This window comes from Salmo salar, chromosome ssa03 (genome assembly GCF_905237065.1).
Source record: "Salmo salar chromosome ssa03, Ssal_v3.1, whole genome shotgun sequence".
Classification (NCBI taxonomy): domain Eukaryota; kingdom Metazoa; phylum Chordata; class Actinopteri; order Salmoniformes; family Salmonidae; genus Salmo; species Salmo salar.
Window position 1 is genome coordinate 41242474 of NC_059444.1, and position 27561 is coordinate 41270034.

The 27561-nt window shown below is 40.7% G+C and overlaps 2 protein-coding genes across 2 annotated transcripts; both read right to left on the minus strand.

The window, feature by feature from the left end:
* Positions 1–1704: 1704 nt before the first annotated feature.
* On the minus strand, positions 1705–27561 carry LOC106600515 (uncharacterized). Its single transcript, XM_014191935.1, has 3 exons — positions 25008–27561; positions 21875–22704; positions 1705–2214 (listed from the first exon to the last, which is right to left on the minus strand). The coding sequence occupies exons 1-2, from the start codon at positions 26658–26660 to the stop codon at positions 22024–22026; spliced, it is 2334 nt and encodes a 777-aa protein (XP_014047410.1). The 5' UTR covers positions 26661–27561; the 3' UTR covers positions 1705–2214; positions 21875–22023.
* On the minus strand, positions 11203–12188 carry LOC123741653 (piggyBac transposable element-derived protein 4-like). Its single transcript, XM_045714849.1, has 2 exons — positions 12062–12188; positions 11203–11916 (listed from the first exon to the last, which is right to left on the minus strand). Exon 2 carries the CDS (start codon positions 11891–11893, stop codon positions 11213–11215), a length of 681 nt encoding a protein of 226 aa, XP_045570805.1. The 5' UTR covers positions 11894–11916; positions 12062–12188; the 3' UTR covers positions 11203–11212.

The window sequence follows — 27561 nt, forward strand, 5'->3', positions numbered from 1 at the left end:
GGGCTCTGGTGAAAAGTAGTGCACTATAGGGAATAGGGCGCCATTTGGGAGTAGGACACAGTCTAGTAGTGTTGTTCTTGGTTCCAGCCACTGTCAGACATACCAGAGTCATTTCACTGTTTACAGAGGAGGCACAGCCAACAGTCAACAATGTCCCGGCTAGTGCCATGTGTCTGAGGAGATGAATAGAGTTATACTGTATGCAGACAGCCTTGGCTGAGCGGTCAAAGTAGAGTGATTTGTTCAAAGCTTCCGGGGGCTTTATGTGTCTGTGGTATTATCTAGATCAAGCACATCAAGATCCTGTACCAGCACTGGAGAGAAGTCAGTCAACTTGGCTTTGAAGAGGAGATTTAAATGTTTTACACTGAACTGGGCCTCCATGGCCTGTCTTTACAAATCAAATCATGTATTTGTGTAAAACATTGCAAAAGATGAGGAGAACTAGAAAGTCTCACAATTTTGAAGTATGAGAGCAACTTAATGCTCAAACATGCTTAGCTATTGAATAGGATGAGAGGTGGTTTCTCATTATTTGGAAGATTTCTACATCATAATTCTGTTTTTGCATAAGTGCTAGAATGATAAGAAAACCATATAGAATGTGGTTGAACTGTGCACATTAGTTTCAAACTAATTTGAACATCCAAAAGGTTTTCCCGCTACCTCTGCTACGGTACCTTAGAACAGATGTGTGTGGGTCTTTGACCTTGTGGCTCTCCCTAATCCTCAGTGTCTTAGCATCTACTCACAACCTCACCCCTCTCGCCCCATCACCACACAATCACTCTTTCCAGGACAGTCTGAGCCTGCGTCCCTGGTCAAAAGTAGTGCAATACATATGGAATAAATAGGGTGCCATTTTGGACACAGAGTCTGAGACATGGCCAGAGACACGTAACGACTGTGCCGTGTGGAATTCCTGCGGGTGTGACTAACAGTTTGTAGCGGTACACACTCAGTACATTCGTCATCGGTCAACAGGGCTTGACGTCAACAGAGGAGAAAGAGAGCTGTTCTGTGGTGAGGGTGGAGGAGACTGGAGTGATAGGAGGAAACAGGGTTTGTAAGCCACAGAGAGAGCTGGACACTGAGCAGACATGGATTCAAATACTATTCTAAATCATTTCAAACACTTTATCTGTGCTTGATTGAGCTTGCCTGGCTTACTGGGCCCAATAGAATAGTTTCAAAACTGTAAAACCCGTCCATCTGGAACTTTAGCCAGGCTAGAGCAAATGGCTAAAGAAGTATTTGAAAGATTGCAAGTAGCATTTGAACCCAGGTCTGATATTGATACAGAGAGACACAGACAGAGGGATGTACTGTAGCAACCTAAAAGTAGGGGCGGAGTATCTGGGACAGAATTGGTGAAACTCTCAGACAAGACTTAAATAAACAGAGAGACAGAGAGGTTAGCAGGCCTACGTGCAGATGGCTCCAACACACAGTAGTCTGTGCCATGGCATAAAGACAGCAAGAGACATACAGGTTGCGTTCCAAATGACTCCCATCATAGGGCTATGATCAAAAGTAGTGCACTATATAGGGAATAGTGTGTCATTTGGGATGTAGGCAAAGGCAGTTTAGACCCTAGTGCCATGAAATACAGAGAGTCAAGTGGAGAGGAAACATACTGAGACAGACTACTGTCTTCCATTGGTGCCATAACAGAACATAAAACATTTCAAATCAAAGTCAATGTCCATTATTAGGTCATTGTTGTCTTTTAATCCATACACAAATGTAACAAATGTAAGACATTCAGTTGTCAATATGAAGTATTTCGATTTGGATGTTTCAGACAGTACAATTTTCTAATATCTCTGAACATTTTAAAACAAGCTTTATAAACATGAATATAGATAGTATAATCATATAACTTCCAACATCCATTCTCATTTTTCTACAGATTCTTTGGTTGATAACCTCCGGTGTATAATTCAAGTAGGGTTGAGTTATGAATATAATACTTTATTGTCCAACTTGTATCAAAATTGTGTCTTTTTGCTGTTTTAAGTTATATATGTTAGGTTGAAGTGCTTGCTGCTTACTGTGTGTCTCAGGTCTGTGCATCTCATTCTGTAATGTGGAATCCCCTTCCCCTCCTGTCTGTCTAGAGCGTTCACCCTTGGAAATACCCCCATCTTCAGGCCAAGCTCTGTCTTTGTGTCCACCACTGACTGAAGTCATCTCTTCACCACGTCAGGGCTCCTGAGGAAGACAACAACACAGGATTTAAAATTGCGATCTACAATACAACTAATGGTCAATGGTAATTTAAATTAATGATATACAGTGCCTAAACCAGGTTTTGCTCTAGAATTTTGCCTGTGCTTAACTTTATTAAGTTTATTTTTTATCCTAGACAACCCCCTAGTCCTTGCCGATGACAAGCATACCCATAACATGATGCAACCACCACAATGCTTGAAAATATGAAGAATGGTACCCAGTGATGTGTTGCATTGGATTTTCCCAAAACATAATGCTTTGTATTCAGTACATAAAGTTAATTTTGTTGCCACCTTCTTGCAGTTTTACTTTAGTGCCTTATTGCAAACAGAATGCATGTTTTGGAATATTCTGGACAGGCTTCCTTCTTTTCACTCTGCCATTTAGGTTAGTATTGTAGAGTAACAACAAGGTTTCTCCTATCACAGCCATTAAACTCTGTAAATGTTTTAAAGTCACCATTGGCCTCATGAGGAAATCCCTGAAACATTTTCTTCCTATCCAACAACTGAGTTAGGAAGGATGCCTGTAATCTTTGTGGTGACTGGGTGTATTGTTACACTATCCAAAGTGTAATTAACCACTTCACCATGCTCAAACGGATATTCAATGTCTGCTTCTTCTTTTTTTACCCATCTACCAATAGGTGCCCTTCTTTGTGAGGGATTGGAAAACCTTCCTGGTCTTTGTGGTTGAATCTGTGTTTGAAATTCACTGCTCGACTAAGGGACAATTGTATGTGTGGGGGTACAGAGATGAGGTAGTCATTCAACAAATCAAGTTAAACACTATCTTCAGCGTCTCATCCCGTCAGCGGGATCAAAATCCAGCGAAAAATCATATCGCCAATTAGCATTAAAAAAATTAATAATTTAAAATAAAAAAAAATTAATAACTTTTTTGTTTTGTTTTATAGAGACACCTCTCCTGAATCGACCCACGTCGTCCGATTTCAAAAAGGTTTTACAGGAAAAACAAATCATTAGATTATGTTAGATGAGTCCATCGTAAAAAGCAGCAACATAGCCATTTTCCGACCAACCACTTGCATCATAAATAACCAAAAAACAGCTAAATGCAGCACTAACCTTTTACAAACTTCATCAGATGACACACCTAGGACATCATGTTACACAATGCATGCATTCTTTTGTTCAATAAAGGTCATATTTATATATAAAAACAGCATTTTACATCGGCGTCTGACGTTGACTAACTATTTTCCCCTCAAATGCGTCCCGGGAAACAGTGCTACAATTCCCTAAATTACTATTCGAAAACGATTTTTTAAATTTATATTGTCAATCTAACATTTATAGATGAATATCTCTTGAGAACACCTGTCATACCAGATTTTAAATTAACTTTACTGGGTAATCACACTTTGCGATAAAAGGAGATGCGATACTCAGAAAATGAGCTAATATACCGAGCTCAGCACCATCTTGGAACAATCGCATGTCACATCTCATCTTGTATAATATTGTCAATAATCGCCTACCTTTAGTTGTCTTCATCAGAAAGCACTTCCAGGAATCCCAGGTCCACAACAGATGTATTTTCGGTCAAAAAAGTCCATCCTTCATTTCCATTAGCCTGCTGTTGGTAGCGCGTCCTAGGGCTCTCTCCAAATTCTCCGACGTGCGCAGGGCTGCAGTTTCGGATAAAATGAGATTTTCCCGCCTTTAGGTTCGTTCAAACATGTCAAACGTTGTAAAACATTAATCTTCAGGGCCTGTAACACCAAGAGAGCCAATCAGATTCGACGGGGACGGTTGTAGAGTGTTTTGAAACGTTTCCAAAGGTGGGGGTAGACAGGGCCGCCGGCGTCATAATGGTGATGGCCCATCCCCTGTGACCAATTTCCAATGCGTCTCATTCACTGAGTTTCGACTGTATAAGGCTCAAACCACTGTGAAAAGACTGGCGACATCTAGTGGAAGCAATAGGAAGTGCTCACTGAACCATTGTTAACGGTGTGATTAATAGGGAAAGATGAGAAGTCGAGTCCACAATTCAGAATTCCACTTTCTGGTTCAATCGGTCTCGGGGTTTTGACTGCCATATGAGTTCTGTTATACTCACAGACACCATTCAAACAGTTTTACAAACTTTAGGGTGTTTTCTATCCATATATAATAAGTATATGCATGTCCTAGCTTCTGAGTTTGATTAGTAGGCCGTTGAAAATGGGAACAAATTCTTTTCAAAATGCGCTGTGGCGCCCCCTATCCTAGGGTATCCTCAAGAGGTTTTAATGCAACTTATTATGTGACTTGTTAAGCAAACTTTTACTCCCTGAACTTATTTAGGCTTGCCATAAGAAAGGGATTGAATACTTAATGACTCAAGACATTTCAGCCTTTCATTATTTATGAATTAGTAAAAATTATTAAACATAATTCCACTTTGACATTATGGGGTATTGTGTGTAGGCCAGTGACACAAAATCTCAATTTAATCCAGTTTAAATCCAGGCTGTAACAATAAAATGTGGAAAAAGTCAAGGGGTGTTAATACTTTCTGAAGGCACTGTTTTGGTTAAATACATAACAAATTACCAATTGTGGCTTTACATTCTGCATCAAGAGCATCTCCCCAGAAGGGTTGGGGTCAATTCCATTTAAATTCTTACAATTTCAGTTAACCTGCTGAATTGAATTGATGCTGTTCCCCAGTGAAGCCAATAAATGGATATACATTTAACCCCCTAGAGTCTATTGACACACCAGTGCATAAATCTATGTAACATAATAAAATAAATTCACATCAAAATCCATCAGTTTAAGCTAGAGATGTCATGTTTTTGCATGAGCTGCTTCTCAATCCACAGCATCCACCTATGTCGCCCTTCTGCATCTGTGGTAGAAAGTGGCAGAGCTTACAGCTCTGTTCATCAGACTAGGAGATCCTAAAAATTGGTCTTCTCATGAAAACGTCTGTAGCATTCAAACGGTTTAGCCTCCCAATGCCTTAGACTTTTAAGAATGTATTTCTCCTTCTATAAAGGCATTTCTGTATCGTACAGTCTTTAAGTAGTGATGGAAACCTAGATGGTGTCAAGGAGGATGAACTCATAGGTTAGGTATGTGTCCTTGTTGTTCAGCCTTGCTACTGTAGCTGGAGGAGTAGGAATATAAGCTAAAATGTCATGCCTCCAATGTATAAGTTCAATATGAGTCCAATTAAATCTATAAATCGCTGCCTGTTATTTCTTTCATCCAAGGCTAACCATACCAATACAATATGTGCTTTTGAAGACAGCAGAGAAGAGGAGCGGTAATAGATCAAAAATAATTCAAGGAATTATACATTAGTCTCACTGTTCTTCATCTGATAATACTCAAACCAGGCTGTGTTATTAGACTACACAAAATACTGAATCATACACATAAAATTGGCATGTGTTGATTTTCAGTGTAAAATGTATAGTGTTGATTCAGGAGTTAATTTAACTTTGTAAGAGTGAAAGTAACACTCAGTTGTGAAAAATAACCCCCAGTGTTGTTGTTAATAACCAGCGGTATTGTTTTACACTGTGGAAAGTAAAACAGTCCTGTCAAAACCAGACTCATCATTATCATATTTCCCAGCATGCTTTACTGCAAGTACATTTTTGGGGGATTGTTTTTCATATCTGTGTTTTTGCACAAACAGTACATTGATTAATTAATCATATGCTACCAAAGATAAATAACTTGAATTCTTCTAAACGAATCAAATTAGTCAATTAGATTTATTGGACCCGTTAGTGAAATGGTTGTTCCAGTTTAAAACTCAAACTGTTGCATATTATAACTCTGTTTGGATTCCAATAGGATCACTTTGCAAGCCAGCATAATGTGACTCATAGGCTTGATGTGGCCTGTAAACCAGCAAATTCCTAACACTGTTAAAACTAGGGTAAAACTAGAACATCCAAGTAAGGCATTATGATATACAGTTGAAGTCGGAAGTTTACATACACTTAGGTTGGAGTCATTAAAACTTGTTTTTCAACCACTCCACAAATGTATTGATAACAAGCTATAGTTTTGGCAAGTCGGTTAGGACATCTACTTTGTGCATGATACAAGTCATTTTTCCAACAATTGTTTACAGACAGACTATTTCCCTTATAATTCACTGTATCACAATTCCAGTGGGTCAGACGTTTACATACACTAAGTTGACTGTGCCTTTAAACAGCTTGGAAAATTCCAGAAAATGATGTCATGGCTTTAGAAGCTTCTGATACACAGACATACATTTGAGTCAATTGGAGGTGTACCTGTGGATGTATTTCAAGGCCGACCTTCAACTCAGTGCCTCTTTGCTTGACGTCATGGGAAAATCAAAAGAAATCAGCCAAGACCGCAGAAAAAGAATTGTAGACCTCCCCAAGTCTGGTTCATCCTTGGGAGCAATTTCCAAACGCCTGAAGGTTCCACGTTCATCTGTACAAACAATAGTACGCAAGTATAAACACCATGGGACCACACAGCCGTCATACCGCTCAGGAAGGAAACGCGTTCTGTCTCCTAGAGAAGAACATACTTTCGAGCGAAAAGTGCAAATCAATCCCAGAACAACAGCAAAGGACCTTGTGAAGATGTTGGAGGAAACAGGTACAAAAGTATCTATATCCACAGAAAAAACGAGTCATATATCGATATAACCTGAAAAACCGCTCAGCAAGGATGAAGCCACTGCTCCAAAACCGCCATAAAAAAGCTAGACTACGGTTGGCAACTGCACATGGGGACAAAGATCGTACTTTTGGGAGAAATGTCCTCTGGTCTGTTGAAATAAAAATAGAACTGTTTGGCCATAATGACTATCGTTATGTTTGGAGGAAAAAGGGGGAGGGTTGCAAGCCGAAGAACACCATCCCAACCGTGAAGCACGTGGGTGGCAGCATCATGTTGTAGGGGTGCTTTGCTGCAGGAGGGACTGGTGCACTTCACAAAATAGATGGCATCATGAGGAAGTAAAATTATGTGGATATATTTAAGCATCATCTCAAGACATTAGTCAGGAAGTTAAAGCTTGGTCTTCCAAATGGACAATGACCCCAAACATACTTCCAAAGTTGTGGCAAAATGACTTAAGGACAACAAAGTCAAGGTATTGGAGTGGCCATCACAAAGCCTTGACCTCAATCCTATAGAAAATGTGTGGGCAAAACTGAAAAAGCGTGTGCGAGCAAGGAGGACTACAAACCTGACTCAGTTACACCAGCTCTGACAGGAGGAATGGGCCAAAATTCACCCAACTTAGCGTGGGAAGCTTGTGGAAGGGTACCCAAATCGTTTGACCCAAGTTAAACAATTTAAAGGCAATGCTACCAAATACTAATTGAGTGTATGTAAACTTGTGATGAAAGAAATTAAAAGCTGAAATAAATAATTCTCTCTACTATTATTCTGACATTTCATATTCTTAAAATAAAGTGTGGATCCCAACTAACCTAAGACAGAGCATTTTTTACTAGGATTAAATGTCAGGAATTGTGAAAAACTGAGTTTAAATGTATTTGGCTAAGGTGTATGTAAACTTCCGACTTCAACTGTATGTAATGAATTGTCATAAAGTTACATTTTAAAGATAACATTCATCTAGATACTTATTTGGTGAAAGCCACAGGCCTTTAAAAATAATGAATTAAACAACCATGTCTCTGTCACTAACAAATACAGTCATGGGTGGTAACTTTACAATTCACTCAAAAAGAAAAGGCACCATATGAAATATGCTATTTAGGATTTACACCATACAGTGTTAAAACAACATCCAAAATGACTTGCTGCAACAGTGTTTTGTTTAACACTAATAGGAGTTAACTTTAGGTCAACACTAGTGTTGAACATAAATAACATTGTGTGTGTTACTTACCCCATAGTGTTACATTTCAGTAACACGGGAAAGTGTACTGCAGTGTTAATTTTTTACATTGCAGAGTGTTACGTTAACACTCAACATTAACAGTATAATCAGAATACTTTTTACACTGTAGACTAACACCATATGTAGCCTGAGATGGTGTTAAAATTCACTCTTTACTGTAAGTGTTAGTTTAACACTGCAATATGTATTGCGTAGAAAATAACAAAAAAAAAATGATATAGATGTACTATTGTAAAGTGGTTGTTCCACTGGATATCATAAGGTGAATGCACCAATTTGTAAGTCGCTCTGGATAAGAGCGTCTGCTAAATTACATAAATGTAAATGTTGTGTACTTATAAGCGATTTACAAGAAACAATTTCTACAAAAAAATCGATCTACTTCTCTATTATTTCAAAGCCTATTTTCAAAGCTTTAACCAGAAGTCACAGGCCTTTTCTCCCTGGAAGCTGTTCTTTATATCCCCACAGTCTTTGACTCTCGCCATGTTGAACAATGTCTAGAACTGCTCATGTTTATGTGACCATCTCAAATATAACAAGCTAGCGTTTGGTTTGCCTCATTCTGCTCTGACATCTGTCCAAAGGCTTTATGATTAAAACCAGATTGTGCTTGCCCAACTCACAGACACAAGGCACAGGCCAGAAAAAAAAAATAGATTTCAGTTACACATATTCTGCACAAGAGGGAAGTACAGTATCTTCACAAAAGGGAACTCTCACTCTCTCTTTCTCTCTCATTCTTTTCTTTTTAGTCCAGTTGATAAGCTAGAAAATTATTCAATTTGGTATAGAAGCATGAAAACTGACAAATAATTTTTCGTGCTGAAAAAAACTCATATAGTGCCATTTTAGCCAAACCTCAGGTTGGCCTGTAGCACCATTTGTGAATATTCATTTACCTGTATTGACATTTTGGGTCTACATGGCCCCAACAATAGCTTTAAATGTTTGTATTGGTTTGGGGAACACATTCAATCAACCAACAGCATATGACCTTTGTTTTTTCCTTCATGATCGTAACAATTATGAAAAACCATCAGAAAACTCAGTATAATGTTGATATTTTCCCTTTTAATGTGGTGTATTAAATACAAAGTTTCATACTGCTTACAATCATATATTATATATACTATGTCACTTTTAAGAAATGTGACATGAAATCTGGTGTCCAGCAGGGAGAGAGGTAACCTATTTTAACAACATCCCTTTATGTTAAGACCACAAAACGTTTACAAAAAGCCAGGATATGTTCAAATAAATATATCCAGCTATAGTGTCATTACAGATTTAACCTATTACTCTGTAGGATAACAGTTTTACAAAATGGCAAACCAGCTTCATGGGTGTAAAAGTGTAAAAGGTGACTTTGTATTTAATACACAACTTTGAAAGTGAATGTAAACAATGTGCGCTGAGAGTCGGGAAGCATATTCAGGGAGTGAGTTTTTTTATAAATAAATGAAACAAACACGTAACACAAACAACGCACAGACATGACCCAAGAACAGAAACAATGATGCCTGGGGAAGGGACCAAAGGGAGTGACATATATAGGGCAGGTATATGGAGTCCAGGTGAGTGTCATTATGCGCTGATTCGCGTAACGATGGTGACAGGTGTGCGCCATAACGAGCAGCCTGGTAACCTAGAGGCCGGAGAGGGAGCACACGTGAGAGTGAAAATATAAAAATGTTACTACAATTTTTGATGGTTTTTCATCAGTTGCGATCATAAGTAAAAATTAAATAAAAATGCCATATGGTGTTGGTTTATGGAATGTGTTCCCCAAACCAATACAACACTTTCAAGCTATTTTGGGGCCATGTAGACCCAACACAGGGGAAGTGTTGACCCAAAACGTCAATAAAGTTAGGGTACTAGGGGGTAACAAGCCCCCTGGGGTAACTGCCCCCACCCCTGTAATTCACATTAAGATCACTTTCCCTGGCTGCCACTGCTCTTGCTCAACAAAAAATGTCCTCTGTGTCATCACAACTTTTGGAGATATTTCAACAAAATTATTTTGTGATAAGTTTATCAAAAAAAAATTACATTTTGAAAAAGTTGTCGATATATTCCAATGAAGTAAGATCTATAATTGTTTTTTTAAATATACAAGTAGGAATGTTTTAAAATAAATAATCCACTTGTTTAGATTGAAAAAATGTTGATACTTTTCTTGTAAATTAGTAAAATGTTGGATGAGTTTGTCATGTCTGTGACTATCATTAAGTGTAGTCTTAACATTCTGTACACTCCCCTTGTCCGAAGGGTAAAACATGACCCGCCTTCGCTCAACCCCTAAAATAAAGCAGCTTAATTGAATTTTAAATCACAAATCTATTTTGCATGAAGAAACAACCTGTCATTCATCACAAACTTTGTGAATATCTGGGTTTTCCCTCTTCACAATGCAGAAAGACTGCATTTAGTCAGTGGACACCACTCATTTTTATTACAACACACCTGTCATAATTGTTTTCTTTACTAAAGTAGAGGTTTACAATTATTATTATTGCTAAAGGTACTGCATAGGTGTAAACACAAATTTTTTAGCAAGAGATAGCACTAGCCTAAGAAAGTAGCAGAAATGTGCAGAAAGTAGTTTTGAATGCATTTTATTGAAGGGAAACAATAACAGTCTTGAACTTTTTTGGCAACATAGTGATATGTTGTTATATACTGTACAATGAGGAATTCAACTACAAAATAAAAGTCTTATCCCATTTTTTTAACCATTGCCCCTACCCACAAGGTGTATAAACAACAACATTAAATAGAATAAAATAAGGTAATAGATGCAAAACAAAAACGTGAAGAACATATATCAGTCAACTCTAATTAGCACATGTAGGACAGTATGCAAGTGTGTGTGCATGAACTTTGCAGATGTATTTCTCACATGTGTGGCACATAGTATTTGTTTTACAGCACATTCTTTGGGGGCAGAATTGACAACTCCTCCTCTAGCCTGCCCCAGCTGCAGCCTCAGGTGGATCAGGACAGGATTCAGTCCCCTGAACAGCTTTCACAAGCGCTGCAGAGGCTGCTGTGCGGGGGAGGCGCTCCCTTCTTTGAATGTGTGGGGTTATAAGTGCCTTTCCCAGCTGCTCCAGGAACACCCTCCTCTTGTTCCGCTTATCAGGCATCCAGGTAGGGTTGATCTTGTTCCATTCACGAAGGCATTGTATGAGGACACATCAATGATGTTATGGAAGATAACCAGGGGCCAGCGGGCAGTCATCCTCCTGAAGCTGTAAATTCCAATCACCTTGTCCAGGTTGTCCACTCCTCCTTTGTTGTGGTTGTAGTCCAGGATGATGGCTGGCTTCCTGCCCTCACGATCATTGATCTCAGCCATTTTGTGCAGTGTGCTCAGGAGGACCACATTCTTGTTCCTCTTTGGGAGGTAAGAAACTTGAGTGGTGGTGGGGGTGAAGGCAAACTTTGATGAGAAGGCATCTCTCCCCCTTGTTGCAAGGAGTGCAGGGGGGAGCTCAGGCTTGTTCTTTCTAACTGTGCCAACCATGGTGATCTTCCTCTTCAGGAGCTGCTGGCTGAGTTCATAAGAGGTGAAGAAATTGTCACACGTGACATTGTGCCCCATCAGTCCATCTGTCACATCAAGCACAACCCGCATCCCCTGGTTCTTCTCCGGGCCTCCACTGAACGGTATCCCTGTGTAGACTTGCATCTTCCAAGCGTAGCTGGATTGTGCGTCACAGGCCACCCATATCTTGATGCCATACTTTGCTGGCTTGCTGGGCATATACTGCCGGAAAAGACAGCGACCTTTTGACAAAAGAGATTACTATCAGTAATTCGTATCAGTGTCACAGAAAACAGTCACATAAATCAATGATATTACATAATACAATACATAATAAAATGAACAGTGAAAATCACTTACACTACAGATATGAAAATAAAAATGTACCTGTGAATGGAACCAGTTGCTGTTCCTGTTTCTTCAGGCCCAGGGTTGTAGAGGCATGGCAGACACTCCACCCACTTCTCCCAGACCTCTTATGGCTGCCAGTTTGTCTCTCACACCAGGGGCGGAAATCCCGGGGGGGACGGGGGGGACACGACCCCCCCATCCTGGGAAAAATATGATTTGTCCCCCCCAATATATCACTGAAACATAACTATGTAATTTAAATAATATTAATAATACGCAATGAAAGCAATTGTGCTGATTATAGACACTTAATAGCTCGTTTTTAAGTTTCAAAAGATTGCGACCCCCCCACCCTTTGCCTCACAATGGTTTGATCCACTGCCAGTTCCTTAGCTTGTGAGGTAACGTAGAGGTCGTATCTACTGTCTGAAAGGCACTCAATGCATGTAACTGACGTGAGGTTAATCCAGTCAATCGCGCACACACACTAGCTGAATATGCAGAGCTAGCGCGCAAATATTAACTATTAAGCTAGCTAGTACCTATTCCATGTATGTGGCGTTGTCAAAGATGGAATCTTTTGCTATCGTCAATTTATTCCAAGATCAGCATGCATGTAAGTTAGTGCTTCAAAGTCCCTGTGATAAGGTTAGCGATAAACTGAACAGAACTACACTCTCTTCTACCATTGTTTTAAATATATTTAATGGTCTCGTTGCAAAAGCTAAATTGTCGCAAGGGAACTTTTATTTATATATTTTATTTCACCTTTATTTAACCCGGGTAGCAAAGATTATAGCAAACACCACTGAATTGGTGCTCGGCTAGCTTTGCAAATTCAGCTATTGTTAGAAGCCAGCCAATATGAAACAAACGATTAAAATTACAAAAGGTTGCAGCATATGTTGTGTAAATGGTGAACTCATACAGCTGTCAACGCTTGTCACTGCAATCCGTTTCACATTTGCTAGCTACCTTTTAGATCGAAGCCCAAATAGAATGATAGAAGATAAGATGATAGAAGCCCATCTCCTACTGTAAATAACCTACATACTGTGTGTGTGTAGCCAACCAGGTAGAAAAATGGCAGAAAAATGGCAGAAAAAAGACGGACATCAGAGTATTTTTCAGTACACCAAAACGCAAAGTAAGAACCCTAGTAGCCTAATATCTCAAAGACTAGTCGATAAAATGTTCATAAGAAAGAAATGAAATTCTAATGGAAATGTTTCACAATGATGTCATTAGGCAGAGCAGGCAACAGATGGCACACAGACAGCAGAGTTGGGGACAGATATGCAGGGACAGACTGGCAGAGACAGGGAGTCTCAGGTAAGTTTGTTGAGTCTTTGTTTGGAAACATTATGAAAGGTTCTCAATTAAAAAAAAATAGGAACATAATTGGAAAATGCCATGGATACCCCCACGCTCAACTTAAACTGGTGACTGAACTAAGATTTGTTAAAGGCAATGGTATTGCTGTTGTGATTAGTTGTGTAGTTTTGGGTACCTGTAGTTAGGAGTACGGCAAACACCTTATTTCTTTGGTTCCTCAATATACATTTACCATATTAAACGTAGGCAATGTGTTACAGCACTACTTTTGGTGTCCCCCTCAGGAATTGCTCTTGAGAAAATGTAATGTAATTGTCCCCTCCAAAGTTGATATCAGATTTTCGCCCCTGTCTCACACGTCTTGCAGGTCTTGACTCACAGTTATTAAATCGTTGCATTCTTGAGAAAGTGTGAAAGACTATCGGCGGCATCGTGGCACAGAAAATTGCCATTCCACTCTCTGCATCCCAGAGACTATATGTAGCCTCGCCTCGGGACCTATACACACACTCGCTAAGATTAGCAGCCCTATGTAGGCATGCAGGTCAATCTCATCCATCCTTTTCCAGTTGTCTCCATGTTTATGGAAACCCTCCAAATGTGTCATCTCCAGGATGATTTTTTTCAATGGCTGGTGTGATGAACATGTAGAATGTTGAGGCAATGTCCTGGGCATGGGCAACTGCATGTCTTGTGGTCCCTGGGGTCATCCTTATGGCATCTGTGCTGCCATCCTGCCCTGGTTGTCATATGGTAACAAGGTCCATGTTATTTTGCTGTTCTTTGACAAAAATGTTTCTCTTTCAGCTTGGGGGATTTCTTCTTCATCTGAAGATGACGCATCGTGCTCTGGGTTGTATTCTTCCCCATCTTCTTCTTCAGATACCTCCTCCTCTTCCAAATCATTGTTCTCTTGTTCCTCCTGGACATCTGAAAAAATCTGATCTACGACCTGTTGGGCACTGAAACGTGCACTCATGGCTTTAGCAAAGCGAGAACTGGAGGAGTGTCATCTGCAGCACCTTTATAGCCTCTGACTGTATTCCCCATTAGTAAACAATGCTTTCAAGAAATGTTTATTTAGTCTGAAATTGTTTTTATTTTGTCTGAAATTGTTTTTATTTTGTATGTGAACTTGAGTTATGTGTGGGGTCATGGAGGGGAGATGCTGCACATGCACAAGAAAGTTTTAGTTTTGTTCAATCAGTAGCACACAATCTACATTTCTCATTGTGTGTGTGTGTGTGTGTGTGTGTGTGTGTGTGTGTGTGTGTGTGTGTGTGTGTGTGTGTGTGTGTGTGTGTGTGTGTGTGTGTGTGTGTGTGTAAATGATTTTGATGATCAAATGATGATAAAAAAATTACCCTAAGACAATCTTTGTACCCTGGTCGTGTACAGCTTTCATGGAAATATGAACAAAGGTGATGTTTCACTTTTTCTAATGTTGGGGTCACTCTAGGAAAAGTCCTCAAATTTCAAGTAGAAAAAATATAATTTAGGTGGTTTTCTCTACTGTTAAACATAGTGGCAGGTCATTTTTTACCCTTACGACAACACAAGGGTTAAATGTGAAGACTGTTATTTTATCAAATCAATCCTCTATATGTAATTATTATTACGTGATTAAACTAATCATGTAAACTTTAATTAACTAGGAAGTCGGGCACCACAGATCTTTTTTTTTATAGAGTCTCTATTTCCCGAATTGACTCTTCAGATATTTTCATATCTTATCAAAACAGTCGCTTATTAATGAATTATTATTATTACCTCATCAGGTCTCATTACTGAATGTCGCAAACCTTTGGATATCTGCACAAACCCTAGTTTCCATAATGAATCAGCAATATACATATTGGCTTAATTATTTATTTACTAGCTAACTAAATAATCACACAGAATTACATAACTTACAAACAGTAGATATTTTGGTTACTACATGATACAAAGAAAAAGTCCCAGCGGACGAAGCCGATATGACGGCTTGATAGACGAAGGAAAAGGGTGGGGACTGAGAGAGCGAGACAAAACAGATTCACTACACCAAGTGGATAATTATAATCATTGAAATGCTAATCCTTTGCACATGAACGGCCGCTTATTCGACAATAATTTCAATGTATATATGTCGTTGTTGTCTCTCCGTAGAAAACAGTCAATTGTCCTGTAGAGTTCATCAGAGTCTCTGGTTAACTTTCCCAGAAGACACAATATCTTTCGTAGTTGTAAGTGGTTAGAATGGATACTTCAGAGTACCATTCGTAAATGTTCTTATAGTATAGATGCTTCGGCGGTTGTCGGTATTCTCGTTCTAGACTTACGTAATTTCTAGCTGCAGACCAGTAATTATAGGTCTAAGATTTGCTCTTATTCTGTTGTGATTGATAGTCTCAGAGTTGAACCATTTCCATACGTGTAGCCAAAACTACAGCTGTATGGTCTCCGATGGTCTTTAAAATTGTAGCCGTTCCAACGTGGGAACTCTGTCCCGGCGTTCTCTGACTTAATGCATATTTTGTAGGATGGTGTTTTATACTCTGTGGAAGAAGGGTGTAATGTGATTTCTGGGCTCACGGGGTGTGGCCACTGACTAGTTCATCTTTATATGAAAATCCATATAAAGGTTAACATTACATCTTTTCACAAATAGTTTCATGTTTAATCACATATGTTTTACAATATTTAGATGTAAACCTGACAGCTGGGTCATGTACACTTTAAAAGATACAGTTATGTGTGTTTCCTGTCCTTCGTGAGATCACCAAATGAAACACACTCATCATAACTGTCCCTTAAGTGTCCACGGACCATTCCCACATTCTCAATAGTAGAAATATTGTTTCATTCTCCCATTTTGGGGATTAGGAGTTTTGAACTAAGAGAAGGCCTTTGTTCTGGTATGCCAGGGCTGCCCAACCCTCTTCCTGGAGATCTACTGTCCTGTAGGTTCAGTCCAACCCTAATTTAGCATATCTGATTCAGCTAGTTAAGGTCTTGTTGAGCAGAACATTTGTGGAATCAGGTGTGTTAAATTAGGGTTTAACCTCTCTAGGGGGTGTGGGACGGTAGCGTCCCACCTGGCCAACATCCAGTGAAATTGCAGAGCGCCAAATTCAAAAACAAAAATACTCATCATAACAATTCATAAAACATACAAGTGTTATACATCGGTTTAAAGATTAACTTCTTGTTAATCCAACCACGGTGTCAGATTTCAAAAAGGCTTTACAGCGAAAGCATAAAATGCGATTATCTGAGAACAGCGCCCAGCAGACAAATCATTACAAACAGTTACCAGCCAGGTAGAGGTGTTACACAAGTCAGATATAGCGATAAAATTAATCACTTACCTTTGATGATCTTCATATGGTTGCACTCACAAGACTCCCATTAACTCAATAAATGTTTGTTTTGTTCGATAAAGTCACTCTTTATATCCAAAAATCTCAGTTTTGTTCGCGCGTTTTGTTCAGTAATCCATAAGCTCAAAGGCAGTCACAACAGGCAGACGAAAAATCCGAAAAGTATCAGTAAAGTTCGTAGAAACATGTCAAACGATGTTTAGAATCAATCCTCAGGTTGTTTTTAGTGATAATAATCAATAATATTTCAACCAGACAAAAGCTTCGTCAATATAAAAGGAAAAGAAGGAAGGTGCGCTCTCGGTCGCGTGCATAAAAAACCTCTGGGACACTGCAGTGTCCATTCATTCAGAGTGGTCTTACTCCCTAATTTTTCAGAATACAAGCCTGAAACAATTTCTAAAGACTGTTGACATCTAGTGTAAGCCATAGGAAGTGCAATTTGAGTCCTAAGTCAATGGAATCTGTATAGGCAGTCAATGGAAAACTACAAACATAGAAAAATCTCACTTCCTGGATGGATTCTTCTCAGGTTTTCACCTGCCATATCAGTTCTGTTATACTCACAGACATTATTGTAACAGTTTTGGAAATGTTAGAGTGTTTTCTATCCAAATCTACCAATTATATACATATCCTAGCTTCTGGGCCTGAGAAACAGGCAGTTTACTTTGGGCACGCTTTTCATTCGGAGGTGAAAATAGTGCCCCCTACCCTAGTGAGGTTAACTGAAAACCCACAGGACGGTAGATATCCAGGAAGAGTGTTGGGCAGCCCTGTGGTAGACTCTCTCCCTCAATACTGCATGGCAGTTTCTACCAGGTATTTATGACCTGTCTTAAAGTCATACAACTTGTGGTGGGGAGAGTGAGAGAGGGGGGAGCCACAATATACACCCCCAAAGGGCCACGTTGTGACCAGTGTGTTATGAACGTTACAAATGTGTTTCTACCTCTTTTAGAAAATGACTAGGCCAGTTAGTGCTAGTTTATGCTAACTTGCTAGCTAGCAACTTCACTACCAGAAAATGCTAGCCAGCTAGCTAGTTAGCATAAGCTGCTAGGAGTGCTAGCTAGCAACCTTACTATCAGATCGTCTGAAGTAAAGTACATTCAAAAGACAACATAACTAAATTGCAGTTGTAAATGTTTCCACTAGTGACTGATAGCTTCACAGTTAATGTTAATTTATAACCGTTTAGCTATTTTACACAGCATTTTATGTCATGTAGGTAGATAGCCAGCTACGTTTTTAACCTCTATGGGCTAGGTGGGACGCTAGCGTGCCACCCGTGGTGCACTCCATCAACAGCAGGTGCATTTCAAGAACGGCAAATTTGAATCCAAATAAATGTCAAAATTCAAATTTTTCAAACATACAACTATTTTACACCCTTTGAAAGATAAACATCTCCTTAATCTAACCACGTTTTACGATTTCAAAAAGGTTTTACGGCGAAAGCATAAATTTAGAGTAAGTTAGGACAGTACATTTACAAGAGTTGTGTGTAATGTTTTGTCAATTCAAAGACAGGGTCACCAAAACCATAAAACCAGCTAAAATGATGCACTAACCTTTTACAATCTCCATCAGATGACACTCCTAGGACATTATGTTAGACAATGCATGCATTTTTAGTTCTATCAAGTTCATATTTATATCCAAAAACAGCGTTTTACTATGGCATTGATGTTGAGGAAATCGTTTCCCTCCAATAACCGGCAGTCAAGTCAGCGTCACAAATTAAATAATTAAAATTAGAAAACATTGGTAAAATATTATATTGTCATTTAAAGAATTATAGATTTACATCTCTTGAACGCAATCAACTTGCCAGATTTAAAAATAACCTTACTGGGAAAATCACACTTTGCAATAATCTGAGCACTGCGCCCAGAAAAATACGCGTTGCGATACAGACTAGACGTCATGTTGGGGAGATCTAAAATACTATGTAAATAATCCATTACCTTTGATTCTCTTCATCAGATGTCACTTCCAGGTATCACAGGTCCATAACGAATGTAGTTTTGTTCAAAAAAGCTCATCATTTATGTCCAAAAATCTCCGTCTTGTTAGCACATGATCTAAGCCAGCCGGACTTCTCGTCATGAACGAGGGGAAAAAATATATTTACGTTCGTTCAAACATGTCAAACGTTGTATAGCATAAATCATTAGGGCCTTTTTTAACCAGAACATGAATAATATTCAAGGTGGACGAATGCATACTCTTTTATAACGTATTGGAACGAGGGTACCCAACATGAACTCGCGCGCCAGGTGTCTAATGGGACATCATCGTTCCATGGCTCTTGTTCGGTCAGATCTCCCTCCAGAAGACTCAAAACACTTTGTAAAGGCTGGTGACATCTAGTGGAAGCAATAGGAAGTGCCAAAATATTCCTCAGCCCCTGTGTTTTTCAATGGGATAGGTTTAAAGGTAATACAACACATCAGGTATCCACTTCCTGTCAGAAAATGTCTCAGGGTTTTGCCTGCCAAATGAGTTCTGTTATACTCACAGACACCATTCAAACAGTTTTAGAAACTTTAGAGTGTTTTCTATCCATATATAATAAGTATATGCATATTCTAGTTACTGGATAGGATTAGTAACCAGATTAAATCGGGTAAATTTTTTTATCCAGACGTGCAAAGAGCTTTTCAATTGGCATCTCTCCCCCTGTTTTCAGTCGCAGGTGGGGACTGGATTGGTGGGCTCATGAGGTGTGCTCCAATTTTACTAGGGATAGCTTTATTTGGGACCTATGTACAATTTAGAATTGTGCAATAGCAGAGCATAAGAGAGTTGCCACGTCAATGTTACACTGAGTTAATTAGTTAAATTATTGTATGAAATGTAATATTCCAATGTTATTTAATGGTTTTGGTTCTATTCCATTCCAATATTATATTCCAACTATTGAAAACCTTTTGCTCCTGAATATCATTTTAAAGACTGCTGGGATTTAAAATCTTGCATTATTCAAATAATATTTAGTGCATTTGTACATGGATTGTATCAAAAATTAACAACAAAGAACAAAGAAAATTAATGTGCAGGTGAGTTAAAAAGAGGGACTTTAAATCAAATCTCCTCATAGTGCGGATATTAATGGTGACATGTGCAACACCACTTCCCCCCCATATTTTATTTAAATAGTTAAAATAAGATAACTGCACTTAGCTTTTAAGTATTACTTACTAAAGAATGAAATGGATTAAATGCCATAATCTTCTACCGGGGAAACTGGCACCCCCGGGGGGAGGGGGGCAGTTACCCCGGTACTTAAAAAAAGAAATCTACTTTTCATGAAATAACAAAAAAAAGTCTAAACTGTAGCCATTTATTTCCCTTTATAGTTTATTTGACTAAGCATGACTTTCATCCATATACCAATTTTTTTTCCAAATGTCGCTTTTTGTGTCAGCAATTAGACATTGTTCTTAGAGGGGGCTAGTTACCCCCTAGTACCCTACATGCATTTTCACAATTGGCCCACCCAGGGCTTTGATGAATGGCATTATATCAGGTGTTGTTAAGTGTTAAAAATGATAAAAGTGTGCCAATTTTCACGCTTCTTTACCAAATCTAACAATATTGTATTTTTTGGGCCTTATCTACTCAAATATTTGTAAATGGTGGTGTAAATCTCTGCAGTCATTTAGACAATGCACGTGTTCTGGAATTCTTAATTTGTGATGTTTGATGGTGGTCAATTAGATCTTTCATGTGTAACACAATCTTTATAAATATTATCTCTGTGAATGATAGTAAGATAAATGTGTCAGGGAGTTATTTTGTAGTCCCGCAATGCTCAGATATATATTGAGTCATGACTGTTATCCTATAAATACTTAGTGACATTTGTTTCCAATATCAATCTCAGATGGCAGTGTCTCGTTACAAGAAATGATTCAACTCCAGCCTACTCTCCACTTCTCTGAAGTCATGATGACTAAGATATAATGAGAAGTGGGAACTCATGTGACATCAACATTAGCAGACACACAGATACACAAACACAGAGGCACACACACATACACACACACACACATACAAGCAATCATCTTGCATTTTCACAAATATAGCTGCTCAAATATTATTTTGTATAATCAAATTGTTATACTACCATCATGACGTACATGCATCACGTACATATATCGGATCGATGAAGGATCTTAATTTGAGCCAGTTATGTGTTATGTGGATTATAATACATTTACATTTTTGTAGATGTAGATACATCTATTGTAGATATTGTAGATACATTTTTGTAGATACATCTATTGCAATTCTCACGATTCTATATGTATTTCAATTCAATACTGTGATTTTATTGCTCACCTACGTCTGCTGCAGAGGGAGAACAGAGAGCCATGATAAAACGAGTTTTGATCATTCATGGAAATAAAAGTGCTGAAAACTAATTGGCTCCTTTATTAAAAAGAACATGGAGAACAAGCTATGAAGAAAAAATACTAGAGTTTTAGTGCAGGTACAGCAATCTAGCACAAAAATTATATTGCGATATAGTCAAAACAATACGATCTATCATCAAAAACAATATCCCAGAGGCCTCCCAAATGGCGCAGAGGTTTAAGGCACTGCATCACAGTGCTAGCTGTGCCGCTAGAGAACCTGGTTTGAGTCCAGGCTCTGTCGCAGCCGGCCGCGACCGGGAGACCAATGGGGCGGCGCACAATTGGCCCAGCGTCGTCCGGATTAGGGGAGGGTTTGGCCGGCAGGGATGTTCTTGTCCCATCGCGCTCTAGCGACTCCTGTGGCGGGCTGGGCACAATGCACGCTGACTCGGTCGCCAAGTGTACAGTGTTTCCTCCAACACATTGGTGCGGCTGGCTTCCGGGTTAAGCGGGCATTGTGTCAAGAAGCAGTTTGGCTTTGCTGGATTGTGTTTTGGAGGACGCACGGCTCTCGACCTTCGCCTCTCCCGAGTCCGTACTAGAGTTGCAGCTATGGGACAAGACTGTATCTATCAATGGGATACCACAAAATTGGGGAGAAAAAGGGGTAAAAAAAATACAAATAAATAAAAAATAATATCCCAATATATAACTGTATAGAGTTTTTCCCCCATCACCAGAACCCAAGTGACAACATAAGCAGACACACACACAAACACACTTACCACGAGCTGTCCCTGGTCAGTCCCTCTCAGACTGCCTCTCAGTGTAGGTCTGTCCTTGTCCTATATGTTCCCGGCCCCCACGGCAGTGATGCTGTCCCCTCACACTATGCTTGAGCTTGGTCTGCTTTTCTCCAGGTATGAGGGTGTCTTCAGGGCACTGGGAGACAGGGCAGGGTGGTTAGGGTGGGTAGGGTCGGGTGGCTGGGCCAGTGGGGCAGGACCGGCAGGGCTGACTGGACCGGGTAGGGTGGTGGAGCCAGACCCTTATTAAGCCTCTCCACCCGTCCGTTGGGGTGGGGGTACAGTGGTGGTTTCTGACTCCTACAAGACGGGACACTGTATCCAACCATGGCTGTGGGGATAGGGATGTGAGTCCATAAGGGTAGGGGTAGGGAGAGGATCTGTTCTAGCCCAGGGGTCTGGGTCACATGGTTTATGTCTCTGGAAGGGCCAGGTATAGGAGGGTCTTTGTTAAGTCTTTCCTGTTTGGAGTCTTTGGAAGGGCTCGGGCTCAGGGCTGTGACCCCAACCCGGTTGGTTTTGATGACTGATGCGGTGAGGACATGGGACGTAGAGGTAGTTTGTATGGTGACAGTATGGTCAGGGTCTCTGTACAGTAATCCCTGGTCTCCATTAGTCTTCAGGTCAACAGTCCTAATCTTGTGGGAATACATCTGCTCTCCAGTACTAGTCTTCTTATTATACATCAGGACTCCTCTGCAGTCTCTGGGGTTGGGGAGGGCGTCACCACCATGAGGGGAACTGTTACATGATCCCTCTTCCTCTTCCAGGTCAATGTTAGCTGTCAGCAGATCAATCTGTTGGACCACCTAAATGACAATACATAGTCAATATACTACATTACTAAAATACTGTATATTAATACATTATACTACATTAATTAACACTACATTATACTACATTATGATATGACATGTCAGTTGATTGCTGCTTAAGAGCTAAGAGTTATGAGATGTAGATTTTGTTTTACAACGAAAGACTTTCAAAATATTTGTACAAGGTACAGTATATTACAGCCCTATTGCATATGGACACCATAAAAGCAAAGCATAATTCAGAACCTGTCTCAAGACAGGCTCTTTAAAGTGCTGCTTGTGTCTCTGCCAATTCCAGCAGCAGGTTTTAGCCAAAAGGTTCATGTGAATAGCTTTCAATCAATGCAACTACAAGAAATGATGTGAAACACAAACAATGCTATCTTGTTCCATATCAGCCTGTAATGTATTTTTTTCTACAAAGCTGAATGCAAATGTAATTTAAATGTCATGTACCATTACATAAACAGAAAGAGAGGATATCTATTGATCTGTGTCTGCTTTATCTCAGATGCTGTATACATGGACTTAAGGTTTACATAGCCTCGTCCTCTGATCTCTGAGTACATTTCAGTCAACTCCTCTCACTATTGTTGTCATGCTATGTCTATTTTACTCATACCATTCATTCATTACAATTCATAATAAACACATTAAAAACATATCCATCAAAATGATTGCTGGGTCCTCACTCACCGATGAATCACATGATTTCACATGTGGAATCATGTGAAAACAACATGTTTTTGGAACACTTCACAAGTGATCACATTCATTTCACATACACTGAATATACCAAACATTAGTAACACCTTCCTAATAATGAGTTGATATCCTTTGGTTGGTAGACCATTCTTGATACACACGGGAAACTGTTGAGCATGAAAAACCCAGCAGCGTTACAGCTCCTGACACAAACCGGTGCAAACCCCTCCAAACCTTTGACTGATACTGTATATGACCAAAGTTTTTTCTCATGCCTTTAACAAACATCCATGTACTTTGACTGAAAAAAGTAGGAGGATTATATAACATGTAACTTTATATTCAGACATTATAAAAGTCAAAGGCAATGACTCTTGTGGTGTTGTCAAATAGCAGTAATTTACCCAATACTGCTAAAGTGGTGGTGTGATCATTGTAGTGATCTACTCCACGGTGTCGACATATGGTGGCTGTGAGTTCGAATCCTATTTGGGGCAAGCTTATTTTTAAGGAGAAACCTTCCACTGCTTGTCCTCAAGTAAAATAGTGCAAATGTGACGAAGTAACCGATTATCAAAATGCATATAAAACCTTGTACAATTAAGTGTATACGTTTATGGAACTTCACCTATATTCATTGTAGTGATTCATATTTCTGTATTAGGCCTATACTATAGCCTGTGTTTTGGTCTGAGTGACTCCAAGAAGCTCAATTCATATCATTAATTTATTACGTGTTGCCTGTTCTTTGATTCACAATACAACCACAATAAGCATAGGCCTATAAATATTTGAAGTGTAGGCTACACCAAAGTCCCAAATGCAATAGGTTATAGCAAAGAGGGTGCTATCTGGTGTGAATGCGTGCAGCGTTCGCCTATAGTGGGCTAGGCTTGCCTATATCAACATTGGAGAAAAATGATGTTGATATATGTTAACCCAGCTAATAACACATCCATGACAATGATGATAGCTCTATTGTTGATCTGAATGTCTATAAAGGCTAAGCCAGTCAAACAATAGCATGGGTAACAGAATTGACAGGAAAGCACAATCAGATTTTATGTCTTTTACTGCATCAGTTTCAGAAATTGTGAAGCCAGGAGGATGCTAGGCCTCACCTCAGATTCCTGGAGTAGTTTTAATTGGCTGAGATGGAATTTGTTAACGGATATAATTATCTAATCAGCTGGCCGTCCTTAGCGTCGGGGCTAATTTGGCCAGGTTGGCCTATGAGAAAAGCTAGCAGCAAGCCATTTTATACCAATGGTTTATTAAACCATGGTCTAAGCAAAAGTTCCCAAGTATGGCCCCACACAGATCTGGGACCAGACTAACTGCTAGGTAAACATACAGTATTGACAAAAGCTCAATGGACAAGCTAAGGTATGAAATAATAGACAACACTGGGATGCTTTCAATTTCATTTTTTCTGGATTAACCAGGCTATCTACAGTAAAGGGTTCTTACCGTGCTTCTACACCTGCATTGCTTGCTGTTTGGGGTTTTAGGCTGGGTTTCTGTACAGCACTTTGAGATATCAGCTGATGTAAGAAGGGCTATATAAATAAATTTGATTTGATTTGATTTACCTCCTTCATCTCCACGTGGACCTGTTTGAGACCACCCAGGACCCCCTCCAGGTCTGACACCACCTGTCTGATCTGCTCCCGAACCGAGCCCTCCTTCTGCCGGACAGAACCCTTGTTTTCCCGGACATGACACTGGTTCTCCCAGACCAAACCCTGGTTTTCCCGGACTGAACCCTGACCTTCCTTCTGCTTCCCCCTCTGTCTCTGGGGGTCTGAGTCTGGGTCTCCTCCCTGGTTCTGGTAAACCCCCTGGCTTGCTGGCTGTTTTGCCCTTTGGTTGAATCTCTCTTCCCTGCCTATAGTGGCTCCATGCACTGGGCCAGTAGCTCCATGACTTGGGGTTCTATGGCCAAGGCCAGGCCCACAATGACTCCTCTGCCTGGGCTGGCTGACCAACTGTTTCTGGGGGACTTCAGTGGAAAAGAAAGTCTTCTGAACAGACCCAGAGCCAGCAGGGACATGTCGTCCATTACAGCTGTCCACTCCTGCCCCACCTACAGCTCCCCCAGCCTTTAATCTAGCAGTTCTCTCCTGGTAGTTAGTTCTATCTCCCACGCCCTGAGAGTACACATGCCTGGGGCTGGGACCACCACCACCACTATGTCCATTTGGCATGTGAGGGTGTAAATCTCCTTGTTCAAGCGGTACACACCTGTCCAAATGATCGTGTTCATCTCCAGCACATCCCCAGACCTGTTCCTCTGGACTGTAGCTGTAGCTAGTCTGTCTGTGTTTCAACTGACCCCAGACCTGTTGTTCTGGACCGTAGCTAGTCTGTCGGTGTGTCAGCTTGTCTTCTGAACTGAAGCTATTCTGTCTTTCTAGCCTGTGGTTCGACTGACCCCAGACCTGCTTTTCTGAACCGAGACTAGCCTGTCTGTGTTTCTCCTGTGTACTATAGCTAGCCTGTCTTTCTGGCCTGTATTTTGACTGATCCCAGATCTGTTTCTCAGGATCGTAGCTGTAGCTAGACTGCCTGTGTTTGGACCGCTGACCCCTGAACTGTGTGTGTGCCGGGTCCAGAGGGAGTGATGAGGCTGACGCGTTTCTGTTGCTGTTGAAGGGGTGTGTCCCGGTCCCTGTCCCAGCAGCGCCACCTCCACCCTGTCCCACATAGCCACACTGTTCTTTCACAGGGGAGTAGAATCTCAGACCCAGGCCAGGCTCCGCTGGGCAGCTCCACTGGGCAGGGTTGTAGTTCCAGGGGTGGCTGGGGCTAAACTGGCCTGGCTGAGGTTGACCGTACTGACCCGGCCCGGTGAACACTGGCCTCCTCTGTGGGGCACTGTGACCACTTACACCCCATCCAGCTCCAGCTTTAGCACCACTTCCTTCACCTTCTCCTTCTCCACCTTCTCCCCCTCCACCATCTCCTCTTCCTTCACCTCCTCTCTCACACTTCTCTAGTCCAGGTTTTATATCCTCTGGCTCCACAGGGAAAGGAGGAATGCTGATGTCTCCTCTGAGGTCCAACTCTGGGTGGTCTGGGTGTGTGGGTGGTGGTCTGTACCCCCCTGGTCCTCCCTGGTACAGCGTGGGTCCGTATTGGACACAGTGAAGGCAGTAGCAGTAGTCGTCTGTGTTTTGATGAATGAATCTATAGTGTCCCGTCCGTGTGCTGTCTGAGTACATGTCAGAATGAAAACAGTCCATCTAGAGTAGAGGCTGCTGTGGAAAACGCCTTAAACAACAACTGGTTTCCTTCTCCTCCCCTCCTCCACGCTGCTCTCCAACTCCAAACTAGCCATTCACTCAAGCTGTTTTCCTCATCTATGACTGACTCCACCGCAAAACAAAACTTTTTTTCAGTGCTGCTCTTTTTTTCTTACCTAAGACTTCCCTCCCCCCTTTCTTCCTGCCTCTTGTTTCCCTTTCTCTCCTATACTTGTTTTTTCTCTATGTTCTTTTCTTTCTTTCCCCTGACCCCCTCTCTCACTTTCTTAACTTTTCTCTCACTCCTTCACCCTGCAGCCCTCTCTCCTGCTCGTGGCCCCTCTTTTCCACTTCCCTCCCTCCCCCTATCCCTTCTCTCTCTCTCCTTCTCTCTCTTTACCTCTCCTGTTTCGTTCCTCAGTCTTATTTGCTGCTGCAGGCTTCCCGTCGCTCTCCCTCACTTGGCTTTGCATTTCCCGTTTCCTCCCTTCCCCTCCCCACCTCTCCCCTCCTCCTATTTCTCCACCTCTCACACTCTGAGTCTTGCTGCTGTTTCTAACTCTCTCTCTTCTCTCTCATTCTCTCACACACAGTCGCCTGTAAATGTCTCATCTCCCTCTCTCACCCTCTCTCTCTCCTCCACCGGAGATCTAGTTCTGTGTTTCTATTTTCCAGTCAGTCCGTCAGACAGCGGTGTAGCTGTGTGAGTCTCCTGCTCCAGTACAGCTTTCTGAGCTAATTAGCCCTGCTTGCTAGGTGGTTACAACCTGGCACCCTTCAATTAAACGCAGCTTGGATAGAGCCAGTCAGGGAATCCTCAGCCAGTGAGAGAGGAGGAAGAGACTGATGAGAGAAGAGGGGTTTCAGAAGCCACAGACTGCATGGCTGAACAGAACCGACG

Coding starts and splice junctions, on each gene's coding strand:
- LOC123741653 (XM_045714849.1), bottom strand. CDS start 11,893: ATGCCCAGCAAGCCAGCAAAGTATGGCATCAAGATATGGGTGGCCTGT.
- LOC106600515 (XM_014191935.1), bottom strand. CDS start 26,660: ATGGACTGTTTTCATTCTGACATGTACTCAGACAGCACACGGACGGGA. Junction 22,705..25,007: donor TCCACGTGGAGATGAAGGAG/GTAAATCAAATC, acceptor ATTGTCATTTAG/GTGGTCCAACAGATTGATCT.